This window comes from Dermacentor andersoni, chromosome 1 (assembly GCF_023375885.2).
Source record: "Dermacentor andersoni chromosome 1, qqDerAnde1_hic_scaffold, whole genome shotgun sequence".
NCBI lineage: Eukaryota > Metazoa > Arthropoda > Arachnida > Ixodida > Ixodidae > Dermacentor > Dermacentor andersoni.
Window position 1 is genome coordinate 123,633,811 of NC_092814.1, and position 24,309 is coordinate 123,658,119.

At 43.6% G+C, this 24,309-nt stretch overlaps 1 protein-coding gene across 1 annotated transcript in view; it reads right to left on the minus strand.

Moving 5' to 3' along the window:
- vimar (visceral mesodermal armadillo-repeats) overlaps positions 1 to 24,309 on the minus strand; it is a 78,279-nt gene that overhangs the window by 27,715 nt on the left and 26,255 nt on the right. The window contains exons 9-13 of the mRNA XM_072286988.1: positions 24,138 to 24,269; positions 18,170 to 18,307; positions 11,584 to 11,709; positions 7,598 to 7,687; positions 2,492 to 2,671 (exon numbers count right to left, since the gene is read on the minus strand). Of these exons, the coding sequence (XP_072143089.1) occupies positions 2,492 to 2,671; positions 7,598 to 7,687; positions 11,584 to 11,709; positions 18,170 to 18,307; positions 24,138 to 24,269 (666 nt within the window). The remainder of the gene's footprint in view (positions 1 to 2,491; positions 2,672 to 7,597; positions 7,688 to 11,583; positions 11,710 to 18,169; positions 18,308 to 24,137; positions 24,270 to 24,309) is intronic.

The window sequence follows — 24,309 nt, forward strand, 5'->3', positions numbered from 1 at the left end:
TACTGCTGTACCAAAGCACAAGATCAACAACAAAATCATTGTGGAGTTTCCTTCTGGCTGTTGGCAGAATAAAATGTGACCAAATGTTTCACCTGTCATCTGTGTTTTTGGGCTGCCTGAATATTTAGGACAATATTGTGATAACCTCAATGTTTAAAAAAAGAAAATAGAACAGAGAGACAAAGAAAAAAGAATTGGTCAGCTACTGCATTCAGCTCTGAGTGGAGGGAGTTACAGTCGCTGATCAATTTTCCGGACCTTGCGGGGACCGAAAAATATTCCTAAAAATCAAACAGTCCGAAAAATTTGTTCAGCCAAAATGAATCTTAAATGGCTTAAATGAATCTCTGATAAAGTCTTGCCTCATACTATGCATGGAGGCAATCAGTTTTGCTTGGACTTGCGCAAGACTGACGTCTCCGTGTACAGTCGACAAGAGCATAACCACATTGGCGATCTCTGCCAACGCAGATTGAAGAAATGAGCCAGGTTTCTTCACACTACTTGGCTCTTGCAAAGGTACAGAAGCAAAGGCGTGACGGCGCCGAGCACACAAGTGCAAAGCCGCACAAACACACAAAGATGCGACTTGTGTGAGGCCCACTTGCTCTGTGGACACACCACCTGCAGAATGGTGAACGAAGGAAGGAAGGAAGGAAGGAAGGAAAAAGTGGAGAAGGAAAGGCAGGGAGGTTAACCAGTTTAGCTTAACCGGTTTACTACCCTACACATGGGAGCGGGATGGGGGGGATGAAAGATGGGGAGCAGAGAGAGAGAGAGAGCACATAACATGGCACACACATCGTCGGTTACAGTCCGTCACTCTCTTGTGCGGTACGTGACATCACTGTCACAGCCACATGTCCAAGCCCGTCTCTTTCATAAACCGAAGTAGTCCCTTCGTCGCCTTTGGCTGCGGTGTCTTCTGTCGGCGATATGTGAAAATAGTTGCAACTGACAACGATCTATTGTCAAGGTGCGCTAGAACAGATGCCAGGGACTGTCTCTGAACATTATATTCAGGACAGTCGCACAGAATGTGTTCTAGCATCTCCTCACAAAGACAGGCATTGCAGAGAGCATTGCCGGCCATTCCAATGAGGAATGAGTAAGATTTCGTGAAGGTCACCCCTAGCCATAGACGATAAAACAGAGTGGCCTCACTTCGGCGGAGTCCAGTTGGCATAAAGAGATGCATCAAAGAGGGCAGGTCGTATTGACAATTGCTCCAGTTGGTCTGGCTGCGTGGTGTGCACCATAGAGAGAGCGTGATCTCCTGTGCAAGCACTCGAAGTCTGCTGGCTGCGTCGGACCGTGAAAGTGGTATGGCCTCTTCCTGTGTGTCTTCAAGAGCTGCCTGAGCGGCATTATCGGCGTCTTCGTTTCCCATGACGCCGCAGTGACTTGGCAGCCACTGAAACGTCACGTGGTGTCCTTTCTCATGTGATGTATGGAGTAGGCATCTAATATCGAACACGAGCTGTTCGAATGGCCCGCGACGCAGAGCTGATAGCACAGATTGTAAGGCTGCCTTTGAGTCACTGAAGACTGACCATTGTCGAGGTGGTTCCCAATTGACGAAACAAAGTACAGCGCGAAGAGCAGCTAGTTCCGCAGATGTCGAAGTCGTTGGGTGGTCAGTCCTAAAGCTGATGGTAATAGCGCTTGCTGGGACAACCACAGCACCGGACGAACACAGGATGTTTGTGGAACCATCAGTATAAATATGTACACTGTCTGCGTACCTCTCGTGCAGAATAAGCAGAGACAGTTGTTTCAGCACAGGCAACGACAGCTCAGACTTTTTCCCAATTCCTGGTACACTGAGATGGACTGTGGGGCTGATAAGACACCAAGGGGGTATAGATGGTTTAGATGCAGCGGTGAAGCCCGAGGAAAGTTTGTCGTACTTGACGATAGTGGGTGTTGGGGCCCAGGTTGGCAAACTGACCGCGACAAGGACAGGGCGCACGATCCAGTTTATACGGAGGTAGTTGGTGAACGAAACTCCCACACAAAGTGATTATGATGATAGTGCTGACCAAAAGAAAAGAAGAGAAAAAGTGGCGCCCCCTGAAGCGTTTTGTCAGCAAAAGAGGAGCGAGCATGGCCTCCGAGATAGGAGGGTGGCATGCACCTACCTATCTTTGAGGCTATAGAGCAGGCCACTGGAAGTCAAGCCTGGCCAAGCTAGCAGAAAATCAAACATGGCAGCCTTCAAGATTGGGTACCATGGCTCGAAATGAGCGATTTAGTCTGGAAAATCAAACATTAGGGCCTAAATTTGAAAGATTGGTCACGAAAATGTATTTGCTCTATAGGAACCTTGACGGTGCATTCACGAAGTCCGGAATATTTAAGTCCACATTTTTGGAGTCTGAAAAATCTGTCGGCGACTGTATTAATGGCACCAGCTGAAACGCTCTACAGTCTAAGTGAGATGCAGAAGCACGCTAGCATGTCAACATGCCAAGCAGGAAGGAGTACTCACCAGATGGCGGTGGACTGAGGGAAAGTGTGAGAGCCAGCAGCCCCTCAGCCTGCATGAGACTGTGCTCGGAGGAAAGCATGGACACCCAGTGCGGCAATGCACCCAGACGGCATAGTACTGCTTTAGCTTCAGGTGATGCGCTGTTTTTCGCTATCCAGGCCAATAGCCGCACTGATTCACCTGCCATAGAAATAAGCGAAAGACTATTAACATCGTGCCACAATTTATTTCGCACCACAGCATAAGACGGCAAACTCACCGATGAGTAAACTTACTCATATCCATTTCTCAGGAGTAAAAATTAACATGCGACTACTGGTGAGGGAGGACCACAGTACGTATTAATGTGAGTGAAAATCGGAGAGTGTGATTAGACATGAATATGAATGAAAGTAAGTACCTTTAAGTGTGAATAAACATGAGTATGAATGTGAGCGAGTGCCGATGAGCATGAGCAAATGTGAGAGTGATTTTGGCTAATCCCTGTATTCTAGATCATTCCTGCACTCCACACTCCACCTTTAATCAAGAAAGTAGATAGCAGTGCCACCCATTGATAGAAGCAGTCACTGCACTCCATCATCATCCATGGCTATTCCTGAGAAGCATAGTGTCTTCTTTAGTCAAGCAGTGGCACTGTGCTCAACTCAGTGAAGTGAAGGAAAAGGTTCAAGTCTAAGACTGTTGAGAATATGGGGGTAAGTACTGGTGAGCATCAGTGGATGCAATTGTGAACACAAGATTGCTGCTACGTGTAAATGGATACAAGCCAAATGTTTGTTTATGCACTACATCAGTCACAAGCTATGCCAAAATTCCAACACCAGTTCAGGCAGATGTACACTGTTAGACGTCAACACAGCGATGCCACGAGGACCAAGGTGATGTTTAATCCTTATTGGGTGGTGACAAGAGGTGTACGCAGAGATAAGAACAACACCTATGTAATACAGTGAAATCCTGGCGATATGATCCCAAATGATCCGAATTTCCAGGCGATACAAATTTTAAAGCTCTCACCAGGATGTATTAAGTTCAACACGCTCTGTTTCGGGATGACTCGAATGCCCTGAAGGGCCGCAGAGTGTTATGCAAATTTCTGAGCCCCCATGATATCTCTCATACCAATCAATCAATGGATCAATCAATGAATCAATCAGAGAAGCACAGCTGTGACACTGTTGAGATGTCGTGGGTCCTTGCGGCCACGAAGGTTTCATGGATGGTGTCGTGCCAGGTGCCAGATGAAAGAAAGGGTCCGAGCGATATTCAAGAGATGAGAAAAAGTTTATATTCAAAGGTACATTATTAAGTTTTTAAACGACTTCAACTCTCGGAGCACACTACATGCTAGAGTCTTTTCATGCCTGAGCGTCCCTTCACAGCAGTCCAGATGCGCTTTTTATGCCGTTTATTTCCCTCTTTCACTCGATGAGGGAATTCACTGGCCAATCAGAAACGCTGAACCGTTCACCACCTCCTGTTTCCAACGTCCCACCATTGCCGGCTCTCTTGTCTCCAACGTTGCACAATATGAGGCAACCTCGTGGCAAACTGTGAACCCGCCGTTGACATCCTTTCCCCGGGAGTCCTTGACAATGACCCTGTCATCAATTAGTGGCCTCTTCGCGATGGTCAATCCATCAGGATCGGGAGACCTGCCTTCGCGGGAGTCAGAGGGCAACATTGTTGTCTTGAAGTGAGCTGTCATTTCTGGGAATTCGAAAAGCCAAAGATCTCGAACATGAATGCTTGTACGTAAGACTCAGGTGACTCTGGCCGAGTTGCCTTGAGTGAACAATGAGGCGTGATAAGCCCCCATGACTGCTGCATGTCTGCCGGTGCAGCATCCTTTGTGCCGAGGGATCACCAGGCACAACACTCCGTTGCAAAGGGTGCATACAAAATCTTGGTACAGTCAAACCACAATATTACAAACACGGATATAATGAATTATTGGATATAAAGAAGCAAATTTAAAATTTGCTTGGTCATGCTTTAAATCAATAGAGTATTCTCTGGCTATTACGAAGCCAAAAATGCAGGATCTGACACATTATCAGTTATAGCAAAGCACATTTTTGTTTTTACATACTTCAAAATGTATATTCTTGTAGCAAAAATGTCAAATACAGTTGCCAACTCATTTTTCAGACAACCGATTTTTTGGACTGCGAGAGTGATATGTACACCAGCACTAATGTATAATGTCAACCAAAATTTCAGATGCTGCGCAGTGTCCCTCAATTTTTCGGGGATCTACCATGTGTGCGATGCCACCAAACATGGTTGCCATTAAAAAAGTTGCAGACATGTCAACAAGGTATGAAACTGGAACTTTAGTTGCCGACTCCTGACGAAGCAGCGCTGGTTAGGCCTGGCGGCCCAAGCAGTGTGGCTGTGCCAAAAATTTGGCGACAGAAGGCTGATTGGCTGGTGACAAGCCACACTGCTATTGAGCGTGAGATAAGACACACATGGGCTAGTAGCGAACTTCAGATCCACATGTTGTCCTCTCGGTGTCCGAAAAGTCTGTCGGCGACTGTACTTGACAATGGCAACTTAAAAAGGTACATAAAGCACTCGAGTACGTGCATTTTGGCCAATGGCTTGGCTTGGTTAGACTACAGTTGGCAAGCCAGTAGGCACATCCTGCGCGATAGCAACGATCATACGGCAGCCTATTCACAGCTGTGTAGAGTGCATGTATGTAATTATTGCTGTTCCCATGATACACAAAGTCAAACGCCTTCATAGCGAAGTGCTTGGGACCTCCAAAATCGTTTGCTATACAGACCACTTCATTGAAAATATTCTACCACAGTTAAGCCTCAATATAATGAAGTCAGTAAAACAGGCGATTTACTTTATCATATTGAAATTTCGTTATGTTGAAATTCAATCTTTTATAAAAATCAGTCGCCAATGGATCTTTCTTGCACAAGAGGGGCTGCAAAATTTTCCAAATTATCGGGCAATTCGAAAAAGCAAATTGGAATGAAAAAAAATTATTTTGTGAAATTTGATAGTTGGCGACGAAAGATACGGTTTCATGCCGTGTCGACGATATCTTCACATCGGTGGTACAAAGCAAAACGAGCCATGTTTGTGCATCCACTCCGCCCCCGCAACTGATAGTGTTGTCCAACATGAAACGATGCTATGATGAAAAGTGCTGGCAGCAGGGAACAAATGCTTCATCCGCCTCTCGCTTAATGCATGTCCAACTTGAGATCATGCAACTACCAGCATTAAACGTACGGGAAGACAGCATATACAGTTGCCGACTGATTTTCCGGACTCCAAAAATTCGGACATGCTCGATGATTCGGTCTGCTTCGCGGCACCGCCATTCTCCCCATAGACCATAATGTATAACAACTGCCGAAAGTTCGGACACCTTGCAACCTCTCGTCCGATTTTTCGGACACAACTTGAGCCAACTCGATCGAGAGCACCATGCACCGACTCTGACCGGTGCATGGTTCGACTTGCTGAACGCCAGTTTTGTTTTGAACGGAGCCTCCTTGCTGCCCCATGAAGTGGCGCTACTGCAAATTCCTGCTCATCATCATCGTTTCTGCCTGGTTTGGTAGAGTGGCTCTGCAGCAGTTCCGGTTTCAGTTTAGTAAGCCATGTCAAGACAATCCAGCAGCTGGTTTGTTTCTTGGTGCACGACGCTGCGAGTACGCCGCGCTTTTCGTTTGTGTGACTGGTGTCGGCATGGTGGTATTTGCTTTGTGTGCTGTGTCGAGGTTCCGGTGATCCACCGCGGCATACGGAAACATCGCGCCAAGTGTCTAATGGTGCCGACAGAGCCCGCGCAGACTGCGCTGGGAAATGCCGGCAAGCGGGTGCCGGGAAACCTAAGATTTGTCGCCTTCCGATGTGCTCCCTATTGACGCGGAAAATGTTCTGCCGAGACCTGCGCAGTGGTTGCATTGCGATTCCGGACACCGTCTCATTTGACAGTTTCACAGGTGCTGACACTGCTGTACTGACATGCGCAGAACTCAACGACGGCGAGATCATTCGCCAGGTTTCTGCTGCACCGCCGGACGATTACTCTGAGTCGGAAGATGACGCACCATGTGCTACGCTGCCGTCGCATGCGGAGCGTGTACAAGCAGTGACTGTGCTTTCAGCCACCTATAGTGACCGTATGACCCTCTCCGAGATTCAGGCTTATCTGATTGCGCATAAACGGAACAGCGTGCAACGGCGCATTCACGGTTTCTTCAAGCCTACTGCTGAGCCCGAATAAGCGCATGGAAATAAAGGATTTCATTTTTTTTTTTTCCTAATCTGCTTTTTCGGACACCTGTTTATTCAGACATTTCCGCAGTCCACGTGAGGTCCGAATAAACGGTTGGCGACTGTAATGCCACACCATCTCAGCTCGCAGTCTTTGCACACACGCAGCAGATTACCTCTAAAACAGGGCATGCAGGCTGCTTACACGCTCCGCCAGGCTGACAGCCATGCGCAGCCATGGCCACGCTAGAAATCCTGCCTGCTCCCCCCCCCCCCCCCCTTTCCACGATTCCATTTTGTCATGAGCGCAGGCAGACACATGAAAGAAAGATATGCCTCATTTTCCTTACCTTTGTGCACATGTGTGAGTTGCGAGAGAGAAATGTGGGGACTACACCTGGGTACTCCATCACGTAACGGCGGCAGTGAAATTTCGTAATATTGAAATTGTGTATAAACACACTTTGTTATATTGAGATTCCAAATACATGATGTGCTATGGACAAGAAGTTATAGAAAGGTAAACATTTCTTTAATAGGGACTTTCATGAAAATAAGTTTCGTTCATAGCAGTCATTCATGAAAATGTGTTTTTCATCAATATTAAAAATGGCCACCAGACGTGCCTCATTCAACTTACCTGAACACCCTCTCCCGTCTTTCTGCAGAAACTAAGCACACTTATGCTTCCTTAATGCTTATTGAGCAAAATCTTACTTTTAATAGCAATCAAAAGTTTTTTATGGCAATTACCACTAGCCAAGCCTTTCTATACACAGCAATGCCTGAATTTAATAACACAAATGTGAATGGTTAGGCAGCAATAAGTGAACAGTAAAGAACATATCTCACCTTTGACACCTGGGTGGTCCTCAGTGCTACACCACGTCACAAGGTGCTTCACCAGTTGCTCATTTAGGCCCAACTTTGTAGCCACAACCTCTGCACAACAAAGTCAATGTGCTCATCAGAAAGCAGAAGGAAAAATTTAAATCGGAAAGCAATGCAACTAAGGCAATGCTTTACTACAAACTTTGTAACAGCAATTGGCAATGACGTCTAGAAAAATGTGCATGACCATTAATTTCTGCTTTGCCTTGGAGAACTTAACAGTGCCTTAGCCACTATTAAATCATTGTGCAAAGCAGAGAATTAAGGCAGTCTGAATAATGCTGTAAGCCTGTTACCAGTAACCACATAGAGTTTATATTATACAGTTAAATCTTGATATAACACAGTAGGTAAAATCGGCAATTTGCGTCGTTATATCGAAAATTCATTGTAGTATTGAAATTTGACCTTTTATGCAAATAAGTACAGTCGCCGATCGATATTTCTTACACGGAAAGGGGCTGCGGAATTTTCCAAGCTATCGGACAACCGAAAAAAGCAAATTTAAATGAGAAAACAATTGATTTTGATGAATTTGACAGTCTGCGCCGAAGCCATCTTGGCATGCCCACTCTTTGCACATGCGGTAGATTATCTCTAAATCAGGGTGCGCTGCTGTGTATGCGCTCAACCACGCTTACAGCCATGTGCAGCCATGGCCGAGACGCACACCAGAAATCATGACGTACGCTAACTTACCCCTCTCCTCTCTCCCTCCGCCCACCCCATCTCTCGCATGCGCTTGATCGCGTTACTGCGAGCTCGCTCCCCTCCCCCACTTTCCCTTTGCTCGCGTAGAAAGGTGGCATTCCTGAAGCCACCATATTTCTTGTCTCACCCTTCAACGCTTTCATACGCACCTATAGCACAAAGTGCATGGGGCATGACAGGATCTTACCGTACTTGGACTTTATAGGAACATGATGCGGCTCTACTTCAGCAGTCGCTCTTGTCGCGTCACACGCGATTTGAGACGTACGTTTGCAAGTAGCCTCTTGTAACTCAATAATTTGACCGTCTGCGTCCGCGGAAGTTTCCATTTATTGTCTCAGCATTCCATTGCAGTGGAAGTGAAATTTCGTAATATTGAAATTGCATACAAACGCTCTTTATTATTTATTTATTTATTTATTTATTTATTTATTTATTTATTTATTTATTTATTTATTGATACCTTACAGGCCCCTAGAGGCATTGTGTAAGGGGGGAGAGAACACTCATAGATTATAATACATATGTGAATACATATAAAAAATATAGCGCAAAAAATGTGCTACATACAGTAATGTGGTGTTACAGTTGTACAATGAACAAACCGAATGCTTCTATATTGAGGTTCTAAATACATGATGCTCTATGACAGAAGGTTCTAGAAAGTTAAATACTTCGTTATATTGAGAATTTCGTAATATTAAAGTTTGTTATATTGAGGTTTAACTGTACATGCAGCATGTACAAACCATCAAAATTACTATTAAAATGACTAACTGCAAAAGTGTGCACCATGATGCACTGGAACAAACCCTTAGCAAACAATGGAAAAAGACCTAAAAGAGAATTTTTGAAGGTGATCTGGTGTGGGTCATGCGATGCAAAAATGTGACATGCAAAGGTAGTCATGTGAATTATTTGGTGCTGGGCATCTTTACTTTGCTTCGTTAGGCATGTGGTTTAAATTATGGGAAGGCTACATATGAACTAACATGTGCTAGGCTTGCTTGCTGCAATGGATAAACTTCTGCTAAACAGGCCATCCAATGATGGCATTGTATGCCCAAAAACTGCACTGTGAACTTTGAGGAATGCCATAGTGGAGAACTCTAGATTTAAAGGAGTACCAACATAAATTTTTTTTTCTTGCCTTAATGAGGGCTCTAGACCCCTAAACCCCAGAAAAATATAGTGGCAAGCATCATCATCATCAGCAGCAGCAGCAGCAGCCTGGCTACGCCCACTGCAGGGCAAAGGCCTCTCCCATAGTGGCAAGCCTCAGAGAGCCCCAAATAATTTAATATACAGTAGACTTCCTTCAATTCGACAGCAGTTAATTATATTTTTCGGTTAATTCAATCCTGACATGTGCTGACATGTGACAAGGTGCTTCACCAGTTGCTCATTTAGGCCCAACTTTGTAGCCACAACCTCTGCACAACAAAGTCAATGTACTCATCAGAAAGCAGAAGGAAAAATTTAAATCGGAAAGCAATGCAACTAAGGCAATGCTTTACAACAAACTTTGTAACAGCAATTGGCAATGACGTCTAGAAAAATGTGCATGACCATTAATTTCAGCTGAATCCCAGCCAGCACCTATACATTTCTATGGAATCGAACTTTAATTATTTTGATCCTAAACTTAGCCTTTGCTTGATAATTCGAACTAGGCTGGTCACCACGCACGTGCCCGACCCAAATACTGACCGCCAACACTGACTGTAGTGGTGACTCCAATAGCGTCAGCGTCAGTCTTGGCTGCGCTTAGGGTACAGTGAATGCATTGAACATGTGTCATCTCCCAGTGAAGTGCCTATTTTCAACGTGCCCCAGGAAGATAGTAAAGCAAAACTGGTAGCTTATGACAAATTATTACAGTATATACCCTATTGTAATGTGCACCTTTATTTTCCCAAGAAAATTCATCGAAGAATTGCTTGGACAGCGAGTCCGCTATGAAACAAAACCAAAACCAGTCTCGTGGCATTCGCAACAGCCTGCAATCAGAGCCAGTCTAGCCAGCGTCATTGCCATTGCCATCTCAAGATGGCAACCATGGATCGTGACAGAACGAGCTCTCAGATAGCAAGACAGCAATGTGCCACTTTAATCTGATTATGAAAGCACATTCAAACGATAAGTTATTTTACATGTTAAGCTGGCATCAACAAGTTGGGTCACATCTTCTTGAATGTGTCGGAGAATTGCGTGCATTGCAGGACAAACTTGCGAAGAGGATAGTCTTGGCACAGACCACCACCCCATTTGCAACTGCTGTGGAGTCATTTCATAAATGCAAAATATCAAATGTGTTGCCAACAATACGGAGGACGACATGTGATTCTTCAGAGACAGTGATGAAGTGCTGTCTGAGAGTGTTGATGATCGACATTAAATAAATTTACACTCTGAATGCAAAGTTTTCTGGTATCTTTTCTTTATTGCTAGAATCTGAAAACAAAAATTTCGGCATGCATTCGATTACTGCCATGTTTAGGTGCTCTAATGTCATTTTCACATTAATCTGCTAAGTTGAACTTGTAAAAAAGTGGGAGCGCATTTGATTCAGGGACCTGTTAGACTTGGGGAAATACTGCTAAATGAATTAGCGTTGTATTTGGGTGCTTTTCCTGTTGCATGTTTATTCGACCCATTGGATAATTAAACCAATTTCGTTGGTCCTGTCAAGGTTCAATTAATGGAAGATGACTGTAATAGCTTCTTTACAGAAAGTTTCAGTTTAATTTCCCAGGAGGTTCTTGTGTCATGATGTCACAATGCAAAAGGTGGTCCCACGGGAGCAGGATATTGCGCGATTTTGACACTTGCCGTGGCTTGCTCTGTCACCTCTTATGCTGTTACTTGTTGCGAGGGCCGATGTAGCAGTTAACACCTGGTACACTTGTCTTCCATAAAACTCCGAACTTACATAGCTTAAATGTGCAATATGGAAATTTTCAGTTTAAAGAAGGTGTGCCACTGGTTAAAACTTAACCTTACAGTTTCATGTTTATCAAAATGACATTGCTATTCGGCCTGGAATTCAAATGGCAATCAGAAAAACCAAAAATGCCAGGCTTAAAAATCTTTTGCTACTTTTGCTCTTCACAAAAGCAATATACGCAGTGAAGTACATAAGTATCACATCTGAAAACTTCATAAAGCAGAGTGTGCTAGAAAGCAAAAGAGTTAAAAAACAAAACAAAAGCAGAATCTAAGACACGCTGACGTACCTTGCTTATCAACTAGCATACGTAATGTGCCCAGAAGTTTGAAGACGACAGGGAATGTCTCCACAGCCAGCATTGAAAGCAACTTGTCAACAGCGCCAAGTTCTGCGAGCAGAGGCTTGTTTTCCACTAAAGAAAAAAAAAAAAACTTTGTTGGTTATGATGAAAAGCTGAAGCTACACTTATACAACCAGTTAGTACCAATACACTAACCTCGTCATAATGAAACAGGATATAATGAAATAATGGATATAACGAAGTAATAAATGCAATTCTCTTGAAATCACCATAAAGATCCACGTATTTAAAACCTTGTTTAATGATGCAAGATTGCCCTGCCAATGAATACAACAAACTAGATTTGCCCCCGCAACCAAAAATTATTGACTGCAGCGCAACGAGCATATTGCCTTCCGTCGGGTTCAGCAATCGTTCAGCGCAGCAGTTCCAAATTGCCGTGTTGAATGCACCGTCGAGCAACACTGGTGTCACGCATAGGCACGCACAAGCAGGGCTTTTTTCTTATCACTCCTCTCTCTCGCTGTGCCGCATAAATGGTAAAGCTAGGCAGACCTTTCAAGATCGCAATCTCGAAGGCTACACATAGCTGCGCTGCACCACATATATATGGTGCTGCTGGCCCATGGCATGTGAAAAACCAATGCCTCCATTTCTCTCTTGCACTGCAGTGCGACCTCCTAGATTGCATTCGCGCAATCTCAGAGCCCACATGCCGGCCAAGCCAGTGCACTTGCAAAGCGAGAGCGTGAGGCCCATGGGGCAATGAGAGGGCGGCAGATCAGACAGTTTCACCTGTGGTTTCACATTAGCGTGCCTAATGCATCCGCGCATCAGGCCAACGGTGTTTCTCGTACCATGCCAAACTTTGCTGGCCGTATACTTCGATGAGTTTGCAAAATGTCACGTAAGTGAAACTATCTCCGAAAGTCAAGGGGGTAGCTCGAGAATACCAGCCCAGCTGCCTAGATGGCACACCGCGTTGAGTGGCACGTGTTGCTTGAACACGATGGACTTTGTTCGCATTACAGGATGAAAGCTGTTCCCTTTGACCATGTCGCCGATTCGCCAGTTTCACAATATGAATGAGCCCAATGGTAAGCGGAAGTGAAAGACCATCGGGAAACAGATGGAGGCTATTGTAAAGGCTGTCATGTCAGGTGCTAAAGAGTTGTGTGACGACAGAGGTTCTTTTGCAGTTGCTTTATTAAAATTTCACTGCACATACAGCGGTGTCGCAGTTTGGTTGGTCATGGATCCATAGCCTCCTTTGCATGTCTGAAATTGTGCACACTACTGGGTAGTAAAGGGCAATAAACGAAGTAATCGAAGTAAGGAGGCTGATTTTCACATCTTCGTGTAGGCGCAGCTTATTGCTACATTTCCTGTCCTGCGGACTGATTGCACAGTCATCCCAGAATACTTTTCATCATGTCTTTGCTATCACTAGCCGAAGTCAAACCACTGCCTACATCTTCTAATATCTCTATTCTTCATATTAATGCGCTAAGTTTGCGCAAGAACTACGATACCATTTCTGCACTTACTGACTCACTTAGTCACTCATTATCATTTATTCGTGTTTCGGAAACATGGCTTGATAATTCGGATAGCAATTTATACGGTTTTTGCCCATACCAAGCAGAATACTGCCATCCTATTTCGGATTGATACGGTGGTTCCACTATATTTGTTTCACCTCATATTAAATATAAGTGTAGGCTTGATCTTTTTGTTGATGTAAATCATGGTGAATGGGTATGGATTGAAACTGACTTACAGCTGAATTCCCTTAATCGTAACAGTTCTATTCTTGGTTGTGTATAACGCTCCCCTTCTTCATCTACGTCTGATTTTCTGGGTGAACTCTCCATGGTTTTGAAAAAAATTTCTCTTGAAAATAAGCAAGTCCTAATTGTCGGTGATATTAACATCAACTTACTTGACGTCGACAACAGAAGTTTAACAGCTTATAGATACTGTTTTGCTGGTGTCGGACTGGAATCATTAATTATCTCTCCTACTAGGTGTTCTACTCATGGTGAAAACATGCTTCTTGACCATGCTCTAACTAACATTCCAACTAACCAACTCCAAATTCTGGTGTCATATACTCAGATATCAATTTTCCAATATTCATCTCCTTTCAGACCGAAATACCTCAGTCCGAGCCTTGCAACCTTTCCTCCAATTTTGACCAAGATAGTTTTGTTAACATTATAACAAATACTTATTGGTCTGTAATTAACTCCCTGCATGATCCCGATCAAGCACTTGAAAATTTTTGTTCCATCTTTCTAGAAGCTGTTCACTCTAACACAACTACAGTCAGATGCAGGAAACATTTTAAGTTTCCCGGTAACCCTTGGGTAACGAAAGGTTTACTGACTAGTATGAGAAAAAAAGAAAACCTATACAAAAAGATTAAAAAGAAAGCTGTTAATGTACACTTAGTGGCACGCTATAAAAATTATTGTAACATTCTAAATAACTTGCTAAAGAAGTCTAAACGACAGTATTCTGAAAATTAATCTGCAAAACACAAGAACAATTCCAAAAAACAATGGCAACTTCTTAATGCGTTCATGAACTTACCTAAGTATGGTAATACTGCTGATAAAATAAATTACAACAATAAAACTCATCCTGGTTCTTCTAGCGTAGCAAACAGTTTCACTGACTACTCCTATAACATATACTGCAGTCCTCATATGACTACTACTTATCCCATTTATCGCTGCAATCATTCCTTTTTTCTCTTCTCCGTTACTGCAGACGAGGTATGTTCCATAATATTAGCTTTAAAGAATACTAGCCCTGACTTAGATAAAATTTCTGTATTTCATCTAAAACTTGTAGCACCATTTATTTCTGATACACTTTGTGTTATACTATATAATAATATCTTTAAATGCAGTACTTGTCCCACTTCGCTTAAAATGGCTAAGATTATTCCTGTACATAAGAAAGGTGATAAAACGGAGGTGTTTAACTATTGTCCTATTTCTATTCTCTCACTGATTAGTAAAGTTGTTGAGAAGTTATTTTGTAAGCACCTAAATATTTACTTAAAAAATTTAATTTGTTGCAATCTTCTCAATTTGAGTTTTGCGCTGGCAGTTTGACTAATTTAGCTTTAATATCTCTAACCAACTACATTTGTCACTCGATCGATACGGGCAACTTTGTTGGTTTGGTATTTTTGGACTTCACTAAAGCCTTTTGATATGATTAATCGTAACATACTTTTTACTAAGCTAGAAGCCCTGGGAATTACCGGTCCAGTGCTAGAACTCCTAAAAAGTTATCTGCATGATAGAGAACAAACAGTTTTGGAGGTGCTTATTTTGATACTAAAGTTATTAACGAAGATGTACCACACGGCTCCATACTAGGTTCCTTACTATTCTCCATTTATATTAATGATTTATGCGCGTGTCTTAAATTGGCAGATTGTTTACTATACATGGATGATACAACTATCTCATTGCATGACAATTCTTTAACAACCTTAATCCTTAAACATTCCCGTCTCCGACTGTGCATCATTTTTGGGCACCAAATTAGATTCTAACCTAAAGTTTTCTCAACACATTGCCTTCACTAAGCAAAAGTGTACCTTCGGTATTAGAGCATTAATCAAATCAAGAGCATATTTCACGAAAGATGCATTATTTGCATTATACTTTGCTTTCATTCACAGTCACATTAATTACGGCATTGTTTCCTGGGGAAACACACATTCCTGTCATATCTCGTCCATCCAGCCAAGCAATGCGCATTATCACTAACAGTGGGTTTTTCCCAAGTGCTACGCTATTACTTCGTGAAAGTAACATCCTTGTTGTAACGAACTTGTTCAACTACAGTATCATCTAATATTTATGCTTTATAAATTACTTACTAAACAGCTTTCATACCAATTCATTGATTCCAGGTACCTCATCAATAATAATAATAGCAAGTTTGCACGTAACTCCAATTTTCTACAGCCTATGGTTCATTCTAACTATGGAAAACACATTCGCTGTGGTATGGTTTACCCAACACCATTAAATCTTCATCCTTTCATGCATTTAGTCATGCCCTTAAGCTTTTTTATATGTATAACTAAGTTTACATCATTTATTACACTACATTTGCCATTTGTATGTATTGACAGTTTTTTTTATGCACTATAGGCTTGTATACAGACAATTTGTTTTCGTTAATTTAATTTTTTATATGTTGTATTTTTCGTGATTGTGTTTGTTTCTTTTAGTTAGCTTGTTCATATTTAATACATCTCTCCACTGTTATTATTAACCGAGGGTCCCGTTGCAGTCTGACTTTAGGACCCTCGTCTGTATATTGTCTCTTACCCATTCATTGTATTTGAAGAATAATAAACTGAAACTGAAACTTATGCATAAAAGTGTGTTCAGTACAATACTCATTCGCTTGAATGGGAATAAAGAAGCATCAAAGAAGCGTAAATCGATATAACAAATTTTGGCTTCCCCTTCAACTTCATTATAACGAAGTTTGAGCGTGCAGTCAAGGGAAGGCCTGCTCATCCAGGCCACAATTCTTGCTGCTGTGCTAGTGTCATAATATGTTAAGAAACACGCAGAAAAATATGTGGTCTTTGCTGGCAGGGGGCGATAACTAAGTGTTAGTACACTTATGTTATGCATGTCAGCGTTCTGTGCTGCTCAGTGTTCTAGGCCAGTCAATTTTTGCGCTACACTCCCGCTCCAGAGAAGCAGAGACCGCATTGCCATGTCGTGCTGCAGCCTTCAAGTACCTGAAGGGCCCGTGCTCCTGCTAGGTGACATGGCAACGTGGTCTCTAGAGAACCAGAGCCATGTCGTGCTACAGCCTTCAAGTGCCTGTTGGGTCTGTGCTCCTGCTAGGCGACCAGTTTGAGAAGTGGGTCACAGCTATCTGACAAGGAAGGATGTTCAAGGCTTGCATAGCTGCTGGACAATTGGTAGGCCGCTGCTCAGGGCCACCGTGCCAAAAGGCCTTGCTTTCAGTAGTGCGAGTAATAGCCAGAGCTACTGCCACTGCTGCTGCCACTGCTGTGGTTGCTAGTCATGCTGTGCTGTGGGCGAACACATGATGGCATCGTTTTGTTGTTGAGACATTGTCTTTGTAGGCTGTTATACAGTCACATCTCGTCACAGTGAAGTTGCATCGAACACAAAAATACCTTTGTTATATCCAATATTCATTATAAGCATACGTGCAGATATTGACAAAAAGAAAATTGAGATCAGGTTTTTGCAAAATAAATGCTAATGGGGTGTGCTTCTGACAAGTCAGCAAAGGGTCTCCTGTGGATTCTGATGACCCGTCGACACACTGCCGTGCCAATACAAGGCACGGGAAGAATAAATTACATACATGCACTTTGAACCGCTGTGAATATGCAATCGTGCAATCAGTGTTATCACACGGGTTCGGCATGTTGGCTCGCCAGCTGCCATACAACCAAGCTAAGCTGCTGGCCAACACATGCACGCTGCTGACACTTTTCAAACATGCAGGGGATCACACATGTATCCGTACTTTGCTACAACAGGTTCTTTCTACAGCTGTCTTTCTAGCCCATGAGTGGAGATTTCACGCTTGATCACCAATAAGGTCTAAAAATGCAAACATAAAGACACGCATTCCACCAACAAACTTTTGAGATGATGGTTTTCTCATGAGCATGCAGAACAGTTAGTTTTCCCCAAAAGAATGCAAATGTGCAGTCTTTGCAGTGTTACAAGCTTCCCAGTCAAAGACAACAATGAAACCATCCTGCCGAAAAGTGGCAGATGGCATGCATGATGTATGCATGCAACACTTCATCTCTTTGCAATTATTTTCACCACATGCACAGTGGTGCATGCTAAGAAGCAAAGCTGCAGCTTCCTTTGCATCTTTACACAGTGATTGCTTGGCTCGTGCAATGATGCTAAGCTACATTTTATTTACTTCAGTTTTACATCTACACTGATGCCCACCACTGGACACCCACTGGTCTATAAGACAGGCAGCCCCCTGGCCAGGTGTACGGCTTTTCAGGGAAGAGCGACAAACAATGACAGAGAATTAGTCAGCAGTGCACAAATATGCCCCACTACAAAAATAATGAACACAATCGAGTATACAGCACCATTTTGATCATCTGAGGTTCTTTATGCACATTCAAATCGCAGTAGTACTGTACAACACTGTTTTTGCATTCTGCCTCCAGTGGAATGCAGCCACTATACCTAATAAGCAGCAAATGTCAACAGTTGCCTCGAACAAAAAGCATTACATTTTGGCATGCCTCTAAATGTACTCAGAGCTACGGCTGTTGTTGCTTTTGTTAGTAAGATACATAATATGAATGAAATCTGGGGTTCTACGTGCCAAAACCACAATTTGATTATGAGGCATGCAGTAGTGGGAGACTCCAGATAAATTTTGACCCCCAGGGGATCTTCAAAATATACACGGGCTTTTCATGTGCTAAATGACACATCACTCATGATTTCTGGTTGCAACACAAGACATCTGGCACACACACCATAAAAAGTTTAATCTTGCTTACATGGGATGGCAAGGTTCCGCAATGCTGCCAGTAAGGCATGCTGCAGTCTGATGTCTCCGTCTGTGCCAGTGTGCTCTGTGAGGAGGTCCAGCAGACGTTTGGCAACACCATCTCTGACCATCTGAATGCAGTGATCATCTGCAGATTTCAAATTGAGAAATACTATAAGCAACACCACACAATATACTTCAATGAATTAAGTGTACAGGCTTTCATCAAGCAGCAAAGCACATGTAGGCAAAAAATGCTTCTGTTGACCTAAAAACAAGAATGGTGGATCCCAAAGTGACAGGTACTACATGCAGTGATCAGTTATAAAACTTTAGGTGTAAATAAAAAATTCTGCATTTAACTGCTGCAATGTGCAATTGAAGTGTTTCCAGTGGCAGCCGTGTGCATCATCTGTGCTCCATTTCGTCCCAGCAGCTATGCTCTGCTCTCCTTGTCACACAACTACCCCATTCACTGTGCACTGAAATAATCAGACTTCATCATGCAGGGTACACACAATATTATGCACTGTAAGACATTCGATCCTATTGACACATGTATTGTTTATCTCTCTGGTGACTGCTTTTCACCGGCTAACAAATGTTAAATGGAACTTCAAGGCACCGGACACGCTTGCAAGTATTGGAAGTTTCTCGAATGTTATTGATAGTTCTATCCATTGTCTGTTGTCACCGAACCTTGTGTAATCTGACTGTATGCTCCACGCAAATTGCACAGTACTTGCAGGAAGGCACGTGGGCACCAGCGATTACTCTGGAACCTTCAATGAGTCACGGATAAAAGCCGATGTACTTGACCTGCTGATCAGATTTCGCCGATCACCGACTGTGCTCGCCAATATCATGCTTTGAGTGTAACTGGCTTTTCTGGACAGAGGTTTGCCCAATAAAGAGCTAATTTTGCAATTCACAGTTTGAATAAACTACTACTGCTACTGTGTTTTTCACTACACACTACCGTCACTACAATGTGACACTATTAGCACGTGCAGGTACCCAATGTTCTAACAGCACTATTAGTTTCGCGCTAGTTTCAGAATTCAGATGGCCATGTTCTATGCCAACTTGGGTCACTATCTTTTTTTATTCAACTTAACTGCTACTTATTTACTAATCACATTCTCGACCAGACACGATGGCACAGACGTCGGGTTCAATATAGAGAGATACAATGGTACACGTGTCAGATTGAATAGAAGACAGTACAAGACGTAAGCCCTGTTCAACAACATCAGCAACTCTACCTTGTGGGGATTGAGAAATTCGCTGGCACTATTGCGCAGGTGTAGTCACCTGTTCTGCCATCCCTACACTTCACCACCTTCCCAGTCACAACCGGTTGCCAGCGGTGGCGCTCCACTCACGAGGGTTTGCAGTGAGGGTGGGGTGCCGACGTCACGGCGCGGCCACTGTCAGCTGCTCTAGCTGCAAAGCAAGTCTCTTTTCTCCGGGACATCAATGAGTACGTACTTGCTTCCTTTCATCCGCCAACACCTTTGTGATTAGGACTTCAGCTAGCACACTGTGCTTTTGCCCATTCGGGGAGCATGTACTTTGTGTTAATCCTTTCTGGACGCAAAGCCAAAGAATGGGTGCCTAGTGCTTACACGAGGCCGTACCACGCCGAGTCGCACTTATTGGAGGCCCAAGCTGAAGGAGATTGCCCAAGCTCTTGCAAGTTGGCTCATTGGTTATCGCGAGAGCAAGTAGCATAGCCGCCGGGACTTTTCATAGCAGCGTGTCCCAGCTTGAGCCTGTGCTCTTGCAGCAACATGCTATATAGGCCACCCGTCTGTATTTTCGCTCTAGGTGAGGGAACCTTTTGGTTCCCGTGCCGCCCCGGGACTGGGTGTTTGTGCAGCATTGGGTACCCCCGGAGACAATAAACTGTCTCTATTAGCTCAGAAGTACTGTGTTCTTGTGTGCATCACTCGGTAGCCCCTTGGGGCCTGAGTGCACGTGCAGCAGCGTGCTAGAGGCGATGGCTGACGCAGCCCTGCGGCTCACTTAGCTTGAACCCACGGTGGTCGGTACTCCTGCAAGACCCTAAGACCCCATAATTTCTTGTTTTTGTTTTCATGTGTATCCATAGAGAGCGTGGACCTTCAAACAGGTAAATCACTGCGAATGTCGATAATCTGTACTCTGCCTGCACAACTGCATGCCGATTTGGCCACCGAGTTCCGCAGAAGAAGGTATGTTTAGGTTTTGATACATGGCCGGCGTGGCCATGATGATGATGTATGTGGTTTTATGTTGCAAGCGCCAAATATGGCCAAAGAGCGTCATGCTCAAGGTGATAAGTTGTCTATGAATCATGCATGAAATGGAGAAATTAGTGGCAAATCATAGATGCAGCATGGCTGTAAAAAGGCCTAAAAATCAGTCACTGTGAATTGCAATAAAATATTGGGGGCAAGCTCCACCACTGGAAAAGCTGGCGCTGCCGTTGGCATTACGTGGTACGAGGGATCACGTGGACACAGCAGCTGCGTCAGCTGCTTCAGATGTGCTGAAGCAAGCTGAAAACAAAAGTTTAGGGTCCCACCTGTGCTGTGGTTCTGATTAAGCGGGGAGGTTTTCCCACTAAGGGTGTCTACTTGACAGCCCTTAAAAGCACTATAATAAATAGTAGCTGCCTTTGAAGGCGTCTAACATGGTAGGCTACTGCTCGGTGCCACAGTGCCGGACGTACGCAATGGAGCCCAGTTTCAGCCTTCAGACATACCCGTGGGATAAGAAGCTGCATGAATCTTGGATCCCGAAACTTAGAACTGGCAAGCAGCCATCAGCTACAACTCGAGTGTGCAGCAAGAACTTCCACGAGGAAGATTTCTGCTTTGGCGTCAGGGCTACGATGTTCAGTGAGTAGCAGAAAGTGTGCACTGAGACATTCACCCGCACGCGTTGCCCGGCTAATGTCATGAAGCTTTGATCTATGAACTTCTTGATGCTAGATACTGGCAAGTTCACTGGAACAGAAAGGGAATGGTAAGAAGCACATTAAAAAAAAAAAGCATGGAATATACTCATGTTTGTGTTAGCACCAAACAATGAATGTATGCTGGATTAAGAAAAAGAAGTAGCGGAAAATTGCTCGCTGAGAAGACCAATAAACATACAGTGCGATGCAACTTGAGAAACAATGATATTGAAATGTCCAAGAATTTAGATGAAAAAAAAATTGAATCATCGCTACGGCACATCACAAGTCACCGTAGGCGTCGAAGTCCCTAGTTATTAAACATTTTTGAACAGCTCTGATAGCGTCCACGCAACAATGGTTGCTTGTGTACTGTCAGATACTTATATGCCGCAGCCTGAAGTTCAAGGCACGGTGTGAAGACACACTCGCAGCGAAAGTGGAACACTGTGCGCAGACATGCATGCAGACGCGCAGTCGGTCACTGCGAACCCGTGCGATCGCTGCATTGAGGCTTCATTCTGTTATGTTCCATTCAGTTATAAAGGCAGCTTACTATAAGAGCATGTTTCACATAGTTTGCTCTCAATGATTGCCTACCTTTCACGCAAGAAACCGGTTTGGGGGACTCCATCACGCCAACTATGTGCAGTGGACGTTCACTGTACATATTTGGTGAAGAGATAGCGTCTGTAAACCATTCTGTGCTTTCTGTTTGCCCAAGATTATTATTTTCACTGTAAAGAACTTCTGTCGTTTTGAGAGCACTTACACTAAATGTCCAAGAGGGCTCCTGCTTGGTGTTTTTATTGAGTGCTGACAGCCAAATTTATGAAGAACGCGTCACATTATCTCTCATACTACGCAAGCATGGTGCTTCTGACAGATGGCAACTCCATACATCCTAGCCGCCAATATACTATTAAAATAATGACAATGACCAGAGATGTGTGCTATGACTGTAAAGGATGTGTTACAAAGGGATGATGTAGTAAAATGAGTAGGTGAAAGCACCACTAGTGCCTCAACAGGTCCCTTGAACACAAGGGCTGGGAGGCACATGCTATGCAAAAATGCTATCGCAGCAGCAGACTCTGGAGAGAGAATGTGCTATGAAACTTGAGGGCTGGTAAATTGCAATGTACCGACGTCTCAAAGAAACCCTAGAACAAACTTGTGGTCAAAAACGGTTGTATGCCAAGAAACAATGCCAGGTGGAGGGGAACGTGTTGTTTATATGCTAAAGAAAAGTATCTTTTTCTTTAAGGTTCTCATTCCTGTCATTCTATTAAGACATAAAGTACTACAGTCAACATCTCGCCACATTTACTGCAGCTGGGAGGCTCTTTACCAATTAACTGGTGAGAGTGTGTGCTATACATGTGGTGAATTTTAAGACAGCAGAAAAAGACTTCAGTCTGTCATATCTGTCATATTTTCGTAAGGGATGGCCAATTCTCTAACTCTGGCTTGAATATGTGGAGTTTATTAGGTGTTTCAGTGTCCCATAAGGGTTGCCAATAGCCCCCAAGGCTTTTCCGCAAGAAAGGCTTCAAATCTATCACAGAGACAGCTATAGAGGAGCAGTTCCCTTTTCTTGCTGGGAAAGCAGCAGCTTCATCTGCAAGCATGTTGCCCTCAATACCTCTGTGGCCAGGTACCCAGCATATTGTGACATAGTGGCTAAACGTGTATGCTACGCACAAGACCAAACAGAGCTCATTAGGCACACAATTTTTGTGTTTATGGAGTGACATTAATGCATTTAAAGAGTCAGTAGATATAACTGCTTTTTAAAGAATTATTTTCTTTATATGTTTCACTGCAGACAATAGTGTGTAGGCCTCAGCCATAAATATACTTGTTTCTGGGTGCAGGACATTGGATTCAGAAAAAGATTGGCAAACTGCGGCATAAGACACGCTAGCATGCGACTGATGCATCTGCATAAAATTACAGGCGAGAGTATTTTGACTGAAGTTAAACAAAATGCATTCAGATGTGTGCTTCCGGAGCGCACTTTGTGACCTCAACAAACAATTTATCACCTTCTACCATTTGCCATTGCCCCGGCAGTAGCATCTGTGCTGGAGGCATTACACAATTCTCAAGGAGGGGAGCATGGCTGTTGGCCAAGTTGCTTGCACCTTCGCACAACCAAACCTAGCGAAGTCGTCACTGGCTGTGCCCAAAGCATGGAACAAGCCAAACCGCTAAGGCTGCATTTCTGGTTTGTTATGCGACATGTGAGAGTTTCGTGCATCCTGCATTTGCTTATTTATATTTTAAATAGCAAGACAGTCCTGAGATACTTCTCCAATTTCTGATGTTAATTTTTGTCATTCCGTATGGTCAACCAGCATCAAATGGTGCCAATTCCCCCCTCGATATCTGTGCCACTGACAACAACTGTTACGTGAGATGACTGTTGTGAAGAGACTCACCATCGTTCAGCTATCAGAGCACAGTCGACGGAGATTCGGTGCATGCATTGACTGTACTTTTGTCTATCTGTACAACAGCATGATAATGGTCGAAATACTGACTTACCAGAGGCAGTATTCTCCAACAATCACATCAAGGATGTGATCACTTTTGCAACGTTTCATGTGATTCGACACTAGACGCATCAAAGTATACTATCTTTTCACAGTTACAGGAATGCTGTCGGATGTATACTTTCATGCATTAAGTGCCGAGTCACGTGAAATCTTGTTGAAGTGACTGTATACTCCTGAAAGTGATCATTCAAGAATACCACCCCAGGTTGGAGGCAAGTGCGTGTGCACAGCAACATGCTGGCAAGCTTTTTTTGGCCACTTGTGAAATAAAGTCACTTATATTCTAGAGAATCTGGTATTTTGGACTCCCAATTACTCCAACTTTTTGGATTTGGACTTTTTGACTTTTTGGACACAGTTCCCACTGTGTCTGACTCATTGGTCATCAACTATAAACCCCTATCAAATACCAGATGCAGTTTCAACCACTTATTTCACAATGTGCTGTGCGAAAATATAAGTGCATGGCTGACCTTTGCGGGCAAAGTTGCCTGCTGAAAGGGCTCCAGCCACACGAAGGTTGTCATCGTCCATCTGGAGCCATGCCATGGTGGCTTTGTAGATGGGCCCACTACCATTTTGGTAGACATGCCGCATGCTAGCATCTGTCATGCAGAAAAGAAATGAGCCGTCTACAATAACAAC